This window comes from Brassica rapa, chromosome A02 (assembly GCF_000309985.2).
Source record: "Brassica rapa cultivar Chiifu-401-42 chromosome A02, CAAS_Brap_v3.01, whole genome shotgun sequence".
NCBI lineage: Eukaryota > Viridiplantae > Streptophyta > Magnoliopsida > Brassicales > Brassicaceae > Brassica > Brassica rapa.
The window spans coordinates 9,000,144-9,010,379 of NC_024796.2; the positions used below are offsets into that span (position 1 = coordinate 9,000,144).

The 10,236-nt window shown below is 38.8% G+C and overlaps 2 protein-coding genes and 1 long non-coding RNA gene across 3 annotated transcripts; 1 reads left to right on the forward strand and 2 right to left on the reverse strand.

Annotated features, from left to right (window-relative positions):
- Positions 1–1,709: 1,709 nt before the first annotated feature.
- Positions 1,710–2,487, reverse strand: LOC103852298. Its single transcript, XM_009129207.3, has one exon. It carries the CDS (start codon positions 2,410–2,412, stop codon positions 1,879–1,881), a length of 534 nt encoding a protein of 177 aa, XP_009127455.1. The 5' UTR covers positions 2,413–2,487; the 3' UTR covers positions 1,710–1,878.
- A 3,374-nt stretch (positions 2,488–5,861) lies between these two features.
- LOC103852296 (microsomal glutathione S-transferase 3) lies at positions 5,862–6,970 on the forward strand. Its single transcript, XM_009129206.3, has 4 exons — positions 5,862–6,106; positions 6,243–6,318; positions 6,399–6,571; positions 6,668–6,970. Exons 1-4 carry the CDS (start codon positions 5,994–5,996, stop codon positions 6,741–6,743), a joined length of 438 nt encoding a protein of 145 aa, XP_009127454.1. The 5' UTR covers positions 5,862–5,993; the 3' UTR covers positions 6,744–6,970.
- LOC103852295 lies at positions 6,758–9,796 on the reverse strand. The gene is made up of 2 exons (XR_004455652.1): positions 7,802–9,796; positions 6,758–7,714 (listed from the first exon to the last, which is right to left on the reverse strand). It is a non-coding gene; the product is annotated as an uncharacterized LOC103852295 (long non-coding RNA).
- Positions 9,797–10,236: the final 440 nt, after the last annotated feature.

Below are 10,236 nucleotides of genomic sequence, written 5' to 3' on the forward strand. Positions count from 1 at the left end.
CGGCTGGAAGCCCATGCTTCTTCTGCTTGTGGCCAGGGTCGGCACTGACTGACGTCAAGATGAAGATCGTAAAGTTAAAAACTTTGCTCCAAACAGTTTTGCAATGTTTCCAACCTTTATAACTTGATGCATATAATATATATCAAAATACATTTGTTGTACACGCTTTTATTAGTTTTTCTTTTAAAAGAAGGTATTTGCAGTTATAAATGTTTTGTGCCAGTGAAGTAATGGTTGAAAAACCTCTATACATATGTCATTTAAAAATAACGCCCAACTTCTATATATAGTCAATACGTATATCCATGTTATATTCTAGACTAAATATTTTTTCTTTTAAAAATATAGAAAACAGTTTTTTTAGTCTACAAGTAAATGTTGTAGAGCAAGTATGCATTATACAAAATAATATATATTTAAAATCCATACGCAAAAACATAAAAGTTGTTATAAGTCTCTTTCTGACACATGCACACTCCACTATGAATAAGAATTAAAAAAAAAACAATATTGTCATCAAACTTTATCACAAATCCACATTTGTACATCTATAATTATGAGTTGGACAATTAGTTAATTTGATACAATACCAAAGCAAGAATAATCGAAAAACAACTATACCACCGCATACTAATAAGTAACACATAACAGAACCAAATTCTTGAATCTTAAAACAAATTTCAACTCGAGCATTTAGTGAATATCAAATTAACTAATATCCCGCCTGTAGGGTGGACCGACCCTAGTATATATGTATATATATATATATATATATATATATTTATATGTGTGAAATCAGCAACGGATTTTCCCCATAGAACCTGGCCAATTTCTAGACAGTTGGTAGATCTCTTTTGGGCATAGCACCCATCCTCATCTGTTTCTTTCGCTTATGTATTTGAATGTTTGTATGAACGTATCATTTCGCAAGTTGGGTTTTAAAAACTTTACATATGTATGGACGCACTCTGTTCTATAAACATTATGATCCTTTCTTAGCTAGCTAATGCTAACCGTCTTGTTGTAACTATAATCTTCTTTTGTTGTGTGATGAGACAGTTTAGGATCGCACCATGGATCAAAGATATGTGTTCACATAATCAACTGTGTACAAAGCTAAGGAGAAAAATTATACGCAGAGTATGGGAGGTTGAAATTGCACCTTGTGTTACCCAAAAAGCAAAACAAAGTCTACACAAATCTAAACCAAGACAATTCAGGTACGAATCTGCCATAAAACAAACTACAATCAAAATGAAAAATAGAAAAGGGACTAGAAGAAACCGAGATAGCATAATAGCTGTTGCTATTTGAATTAGTGGAATCGTAATTGCTTAGGGAGGATTACAGAGCGGAGAGCCTTTGTGTAATCGTAATTGCTAGGCAATGGATGCTTCTGCTTACCACACCTTGACCCAGGTGTGCCTTTTAAAACACAGCTAAGATTTCCTAATTGTTTATCCTCATTCAAAAACCTCAAGCTTAAAGTTCTTTCACATACAAAAGAAGAAAACTAAACTAATCAATAAGAAAACAAAAAATAGATACCGCTTTGATGAAAACAAAGTCTACATGATAAGACCATTGTAACTTCAGCTCCTAAACGAGCAGCATGGGTACAGGGTATACATGAACAAAGTATCAGGTCTTAAACAAGACACATTGGTGTCAAGATAATAACTCTGTAAGAGCTATCTCTGCAAACAAAATCGTAAAGCACTGATAGTTGAGTATATTAGCTTTAGATAAATCCATACAAGACTCGATTTTACTAACAGGCAACATAGATTGACGATAATATGCAGAAACTGAATTCACAAAAGGATCCATTTTTTTTTTTACTGTTTGGGTAATAAGATAACAACAACCTATAGAAAATTAAGCAGCTTCCTTCACAGGAGCTGGATCCGGGATCTTGACGTACCCCAACTTCTTCAAGCTAGCCGCATCAGATTCCTCGTTCTCGTAATCATCTTCCTCGAAATCGAAATCGTATCCGTGACGGTTCACGACGAGAGCCCAAACGAGGTACATGGTAGCTGCGGTTAGGGCACCGCATCCGACGCCGAATAAGAGACCCACCACGACGCTGAGGATGTCCCTGATGTTATCGGAGAAGGGTAATTGAGGGCGATCCTCTTGGATCTGAGGCTTCTCGGCGGCGGAAGGGAGGAATCCGTGACGGCGGTTGACGAAGATAGGGTGGGGATAAAGACGGCGGATCGTGAAGACGGTGACGAATTGAGGGGAGGGGAGATGGGATTGGGATTCGAGGTTAGGGTTTTCTGGGGTTATTGAGAGGGAATAGGAGGAGATGAGGAAGGTTTTGCAAGGACGAGCGGCGATGGTTGAAAGGGAAGAGACGATGATCGCGAGGAGGAGGAGGAGGGAAGAGGATGATGACGATGCCATTGTTGTGTGTGTATTTGTCTTTGACTTCTTCCTTGCTTTGAAACAAAAGACGATCTAAAGATTTGGTGAACAAGATTACTACGATGTTTTGTACTTCTATTTTATTACAAAAAGCCCATTTATTATTATGTTTGACTTTGACCATTAACGTCCTCTTAATAATGTTATCTTCGAGATAACTCGTAAATGCGGATGATTCTTCTGAATCCGAAATTATCTTTACTAACTGAGGACAATTCGTTACAAAAATAATTTTAAATAATCGTAGATTTTTCGTACACTCTATTAGCGACTGATTCGCTTTTGTATTCGTCGTTCCCATTAAACTAATAACACATTTCAGTGTACTATACCATATTTGTCCCGAAAATGCATCCTGATTTTTCCATGACCCATCTGAAAAACAACATCGATCTGGAATAGCCAGTATTATCGCTTCTACTGGTGAACAAATTTGGTTGATTTCTCGTGTAAGTGAGTTCTGCACCTCAGCTCAAAGTAAAAACTTCTTTTCCGTCAGTCTAAGAGTATCTCTGGAATCAATATGCAAGTTACTGAAGACTTCGATGTTTCGTCTTTTCCATATCAATGCTTGGTCATATAACCACAAAAGCCAATGTTACTATTCTTCAAAACTCATTTTCTTTTTGTGAAAATTTCTTCTCCACTTAAAGCCATGAATAATTTTATATTACAAAATCAGTCCATGATTTTAAGTGGTGAGACCCACAATAAAGGAGAAATATTTTTGACTCAACCAAATTAAATCTAAAAGAACAATTTAGTAAAAAATTGTTTTTTAGACCACACTCTCATTTATAAAAAGGTTAATTTGCTAAACGATTATACTGAGAAAAATATTAGTTTTGTAGTAACAGGGTAAAGAGAAATACGAAGAGAAAGAAGGAAGAGAAGATTATATGATTAGTTGGTAAAATATAGTTTTTTTTTTGTTATAAGATCCTAATGTGTTTTTTGGGTTAAAAGTTAAAACTTATTTTAGAATCTTTTGTGAAATTTTTCCTATTAGATTTAACTTAAATACATAATAGAAATTGAAGAAAAAGTAAAGTTTAAGAATCATCGGAAAATCATTTAGGTGAATATACAAATACTAGCAGGTAACTGGAGATGTATGCAGTATTTGAAAATATTTGCAGAGTTGGTTATTTAGTGTGTATGGTTTGCTAAATTAACCCTCAGACGGTAGATCCACCGCGCGAGAGCTTTGGCAAAGTACGTAGCAACTTTCCTCATGGCTCTGGCTTGGGACACAACTAAGAACCCAATCTGCTTAACCAGAGCTTCGGCTATAGTAAACTTGCTGTTCTTTATGGCTTCAGCACATGCCATAAGCGAGTGGACTAGATGTACACCGTTGTCTTGCACATCGACTAGGACGACAGGTCGAGTTGAGTCACTAGCGGTTGTTGTCGTAATTGTTGTTCCTATGACTCCTCCAATCTTCTATGCCGGCGATGGAGATGTAACCACTGAAATGAGGGAAGGAATAACTGGGTCCAAACCATTAAACCCAGACGCCACCGGTGAATTAATCTCCGTGAGCATATTATCAGGCCATAAGGTTCCACTGGTAATGAACAGTATCCATCGCGAAGTGAGCTAAACCATTTTCTTGAACATTACCCATCATCGCCTCTAACTGCTCGAGTTTCAAAGCAACCTCTTGTCATCTCCGATGACCTTACCTTGTAACCTAACACACCGAGATGCTCGTCGTCTTCTTCTTTTTTCACCATCATTATCTTGTTTTTATCAAAGGAAATGTCTGTGAATTGAGAAGAGGAGGCAAGAATTCGTAAAGTTTTTGTGGTAAAAAGATAAAAGATTTTTTAGTGATTTTTAATTCATCATCTATTTTGTAAAGATACGTTCAGGATTTACGAAAGTGGTACAGTAGATTTCCATATAGCTAACTATAGTTTCTTTTTAGGTTATGTAGTGCAAATTCTCATCAAATAAATGTATGACTTTTTATTCATAGCAAAAACTTTATAACCTGTATTCTTCTTTTCTTTTTTTTTCCGCCAAATGGTGTTTTTTATTGAATAAAACCGGCCCAAGGCCCAAATACATAAACAAAAGGCTAGAAGCGCAACGCATACGGGCTACAATGAAAACACTTAAAACGGACCCGCGGCCCACACAACTCAGACCCGAACGACGCCGGCTGGAGAAAGCGCATCAAGGAAGCAGGTTGCAGAACACGTGGAAGCATCTACACCCTCGGATCGACACGCGTCGCAAACTGCCTCAACCTGATCTTCTCCGCCTCGAAACGCCTCCAGAGTCACCACACCAAACCTTGGTTACGCCGGATCTCGAAACCCGCATCAAACCGCCTTCATCTCCGGTGATCCTCCATCGAAAGCTTAATCGGACATACCGCGCTTTCCTCAGGACCACCCACTCTTCTCTCGAAAGTAAATCACGACCTCACTAACCTCTCTTGTCGGCGATGAACCACGGAGAGGTTTATCTTCTTCAAAGATCTCATCCGATGTATCTCCTGTCTCCCCGAGCCGACAAGAACAAAAACCAAACCAACCTTTCACCTCTAAACACCCAATGTTCCTACGGGTTTTAGCCGGCAGCATAGAGCTACAGTAGCCTCTACCCTCCGGGAACTATACGGCGAAGGCAGAGCTATGTAAGCCTCCCCTTCCCGAAAAACTGAACCGGCGGCGGCGGAGCAAAGAAAAGCCTCCACCTCCCGGAGAAAAACCGACGACGACGGAGCTGTGAGAGTCTCCTCCTCCCGGAATCGCACCTTGATCTTAAACGAGCCGTCTCTCCACCGCAGAACCCTTTCCCACCGTCGCGTCTTAACTCCAAAACAGACAAACCGCCATGCACCATGGATTAGATCGCAGCCAGAGCTCAGACAAGGCGAGGGTGGATGGGATACGAAGGAGAGATACTAGGGATGCTTTAAAACTGACGGACTCCGGTTCCGGCGACGGCACGCGCACGCACGCGCCGGCCGTACGCCAGAACCAACTAGATCTGCTTTCTCTCTCTAGATCTGCTAACCTAGCTGTTCAAACAATCTTATTTTAACCTGTATTCTTCTTTTAAAGTGAGGTTTATTTGCAAAAAAGAAAAAAAAAAGATTACAGTAGTTGTTCTTGCACCTTCTTTTTTTTACACATCAGAGAAGCTGATAGTTTCTGCAAGCAAAAGTTAACAATTCCGGCAGCTAAGTTTGAGCAAATCGTGGATTTGCTAGCGAAGCTGTGTCAACGATTCCTCGTCTTCAGGGTGGCGCGTCTCAAGCGTGTGGTTTGGTGCTCTTCAGTACGTGAAAAAGAGTTAGCCAACGCGTGCCTACTTTGTTATTCTGATGCGAAATTGTAAATGGGCGGGGGAATGGATCTGTAACTTTCGATTGTACGTTACCCATTGGGCTTTATAATCAAAAATGAGTTGACAAAAAAAAATTAAAAGGAAGGAAATATATTTGCCGACATACATCTGCCGACTCAAAAAAAATTCATTTCGTCTTTTGCAATCCATTCCTTGACGAACGAGTTTCAAAAAGCTCATCCCTGAAAGCATCCATGGCCCTCACCGAGTTCCTACCTAACGAGTACGGATATGTGGCTCTCGTCCTCGTCTTCTACTGCTTCCTCAACCTCTGGATGGGAGCTCAAGTCGGCATGGCCCGCAAAAGGTTTGCCTTATATTTGTTTCGGACGCGATCTAAATTTTTTTTCGTAATCAGAATTTTTAGATCCTTTGTTTCTTCTGTAGTCGCCTCAATTCTATTCCATTTTAGAAGTATGTTGTTGTTTGTCATCCTGATGCAGGTACAATGTGCCGTATCCAACTCTATACGCTATAGAATCAGAAAACAAAGATGCTAAACTCTTCAACTGTGTTCAGGTTTTTATTTTTTTATGAAGAAATTTTTTTATTTTTCACTTATTGATTTTTCTACTTATTATTGAGAGTTTTGGTTGCAGAGGGGTCATCAAAACTCTCTGGAGATGATGCCGATGTACTTCGTACTGATGATCCTTGGCGGAATGAAACACCCTTGCATCTGCGCTGGTTTGGGTTTGCTCTACAATATCACTCGATTCTTCTACTTTAAAGGCTACTCTACTGGAGATCCAATGAAACGCCTCACCATCGGGTTTGTGTTTTTTTTTTTTGTTCTTCTTCCCCTTGTTGATTTGACATATGTTTTTTTTTTTTTTTTGTAGTCTTGTAATCTTTATGTTTTTTGCAGGAAATACGGTTTCTTGGGATTGCTTGGTCTCATGATCTGCACCATCTCATTTGGAGTTAGTCTGATCCGTGGTTAAGCCAGTCTTTTGTGAGTTTGATGGTTCTTTGTGTTTGTTCATGAACTTTGGATCCAGTTCTTGTAAGTTGTCTACAGACTTGTGTAATAATCATTGTAAGCTGTCTACAGAGTTGTGTAATAATCTTAAGAGTTGTTGCTATACTTTTTTTTGAAGTTTTTCATTCAGTTCTTTATGTAGAACAATAAAACTTCACATCCCTAAGCAAATATTGCACGTCTTTACCTCCTCTTCGGTTTAGTTTCGGTTTTATATCGTATTTTTTTGGTTTGATAGATTCGGTTACAAAAGATAGAAGGGATTGGAAAAGAATAACTATTTGTAATAGGACACTTCAGCAGAGAGGTGATTCAGAGGGTGAATTCTGAAAATTAGGAATTTCTGGAAAAAAATTGTCGTTAATTCTATTTTTTTATGTATGTTATCAAAACATTAAATCCTACTTTCTAAGCGGACTACTAGAATTAAGGGGGATTAAACATAAAACACCCTTTTGAATAATTTAACTTGAAACAAAGACCAGACACATCTGGTGCTACAGGAAGCAACATAAACATTAATATTTCCAACGATGAATGCAATAGGTTAACTCTGGTGGCACACCGTTCATCCAGACCCCGTTGCTTGATTCAGACGGAAATCCGATTCGGCTGGACTTTTGTTTTGCCCATTCCGCCATCCCAAATGGCGGAACTACCGCCAGTACTTGACTGTCGATACAACAGCTCTGATAAACCAGGTACCGAAAAAATTTATGACATGTTTTTTTGTTCTACTTCAATGCACGTCAACATGATACATCAGAACAACAAGCCATGCATCGTCTGGAGCAAATCTTGCAAACCAAGGTGGGACAACAAGCTCAGATCAACGACTTACTAGCCTCATCTTCGAGAACTCCATGAAATGTAGTCCTAGGGAAGACATACACTCCAGCATGACTCAACAGATCCGACAGCAACCATTCCGGACTGGATTATGAAACAATGAACACATAAGTGAGCTTGGTAAGAAAAAAAAGGTGAGATTGGTGACCTCAAACGAAACTTAGCCCATACCCATGCTGACCTCCCGATTGATGCAAACCCAGTTCCATCGAGTCATCAGCTCAGCTCCTGAAGTAGACAAATTCATATAAGAGACACAAAGGACACCATTCACAACTCACATCACAAGACTCCTGATCCCAAACATCAAACTTAAGATTCCCCCCCTCCTATACAATGGAAAATAGACCCCCCGAGCTCACATGAGCGCCTTTTGCATGCAATGAAGGGTACTCACTTCAACGATGGATAACAAGATGTCGGTTACTGCAAGTTCTTCGTCGAGAATCTGGTAGGACCGGCTCTCAACTTTTTTTCTCGTGTATAGACCAACACATCAACAACGTTAACCAGCTGTCGATTGTGTTTGTGAAGCACTACTCTATATATGTGTATGGAGAAAAGAGCTTATGACACCGATATGTGAGCAGTGTGATAGACATCAAGAGTGGGCTGTGCTGAGCTGGCAGATGAGTAGCTGAGCTGGCAGAGGAATGGCACCAAAAGCAGAAGGAAGAGAGCCTCTACTTGAATCAGTAGCTTTGCGGTTGAGAAGACTCACGAGGAAAGACTAGATATAAATATAGTTCTTATTCTTCATCGGAGGTTTATGCTTTGAATGTTGTAAGTGAGTGACGCCATGAGTCCTTGCACCTGATCGCCATGAGATCAGTGATGATGATTACACTCGCCATGAGAGTGTAATCGGAGTCAATCATCAAAGCTTGTTCTTGTTTCTTCTTGTAATCCATTTCTGATAATCAATAAAGGAGTTAGAGATATCAATACTCTTATCACAGTGTCCCAGAGATAAGGAGAGCCGCTTCGATCTTTCATTAGAAGGTTAAAAACCATCCCCTCTAACATTGTTGTGAGTGACTGTGCATGCATATCTCCACTGCTAAATGACTTATGGCATGAATTACGCCTTTATGAAGAGCTTTTACTTAACAAACGATCCACACTGGAAGACTCTCTCCACAGAGCTTCAAAATACATGGAAATGGAAGAAGAAAAGAAGGTGTTTGCTGAAATACATGCGACGATAGGCAAAAACGACGAGGAGAATTGAGAAGAGACGAAAATTCACAAGATCAGAGCTGTAAGGTCAGAGAATGAAGCAAAACCGATGACAATCAAATAAGGAAACTTCAAAACCTCGATCAAACAAACCCAGACCCGAGTCATGGAATATAGGAGATGGGGGAGAAAGACAAATCCAAAAATTTTTGCAGCTTCCACAACAGAGGAGGACATACCACTCAGCAGTATTTCGGTTTCCAAAACTTCTTTTACTCCAAGTTTCACGAAGAAGGGTTAGCACAGATGGAGGTCTCACTCTGAATTAACAACAACAACACAAGTGCACCCAAGAGAGATCGGGAAGCTAAGAGCACTGAAGCACCGGGCCCACTGACCTCAAGAAAAAGAACCAATATGATAATGAGAGGAAATCCCTTCTCTGATGATTCAGTACGAGCAATAAAGGACTATGGCAATAGAGTAATTTCTGTGTCCACAGGAGCTAGAGATATGATAAAAGATGATGCAATCATAAAGTTTATAGAGTAAGAAATGGAAAACTTAGACTGGCTACACAACGACACATTAGTTATAGAGATAATGCTAGCAGACTGGATCTTTAATCGATACCGGATGTTACGTCGCATAATGTATTTCAAATATAAGCGCATGCGCTTACACATGGATGTATAAGATCAAAATTATGTTCAAATTGTCTCATCTAACAATTACCATTGTAGCATGATTTTATTTTTAGAGTTAATTGGCTAGATATACATAAATGTGCACTAAATTAAGGAACTACCCAAAACCATAAAAAAAATCACGCTCACTGTACACAATTGCATCCTCATTCCCGTTTTGCCCCTAGACCAAAGACACGTAAGATGAAAAAGTTAGGGGTGGGCGTTCGGGTACCCGTTCGGGTTCGGGTCGGGTATTTCGGATTTTCGGGTATTTCGGTATAGAGGTGTAGGACCCGTTCGGGTATTTGTATACTTCGGGTCGGGTTCGGGTATTTTTAGTTCGGTTTCGGTTATTTCGGATCGGGTTTGGATATTTAGATTTTGAAAAAAAAATTAAATTTTTCATTTCTTAAATTTCTTGTATTTAAGAATATAAATTTTACTTAACTTTTTTTTTATTTTTAATAGATTAAATGGTTAATAGATTTGAACATAACATTTTAAAACTAAAAATGCATTAATTTAGTTATTGTTTTAAAATTTTGGATGTAACTTTTTGTTAATTTTTGAAATAAAAAAACTTGACATGCTTTTTAAGTGAGTACCAAATCATTTTTTCCGTAATTGCATGTATATCATATGAACTTAAAGTATGTGTAGTATTAATATAAATATTTTATATAAAATAAGAGATGTAAACTAGAAATATAAGGTTAATTATACATATGTTCGGTTATC

Bases quoted from the DNA above. Each gene is read 5' to 3' on its own strand.
- LOC103852296 (XM_009129206.3), top strand. From the start codon at position 5,994: ATGGCCCTCACCGAGTTCCTACCTAACGAGTACGGATATGTGGCTCTC. The intron at 6,107-6,242 runs GTTTGCCTTATA...ATCCTGATGCAG, and splicing joins GTCGGCATGGCCCGCAAAAG to GTACAATGTGCCGTATCCAA. The intron at 6,319-6,398 runs GTTTTTATTTTT...TTTTGGTTGCAG, and splicing joins AACTCTTCAACTGTGTTCAG to AGGGGTCATCAAAACTCTCT.
- LOC103852298 (XM_009129207.3), bottom strand. From the start codon at position 2,412: ATGGCATCGTCATCATCCTCTTCCCTCCTCCTCCTCCTCGCGATCATC.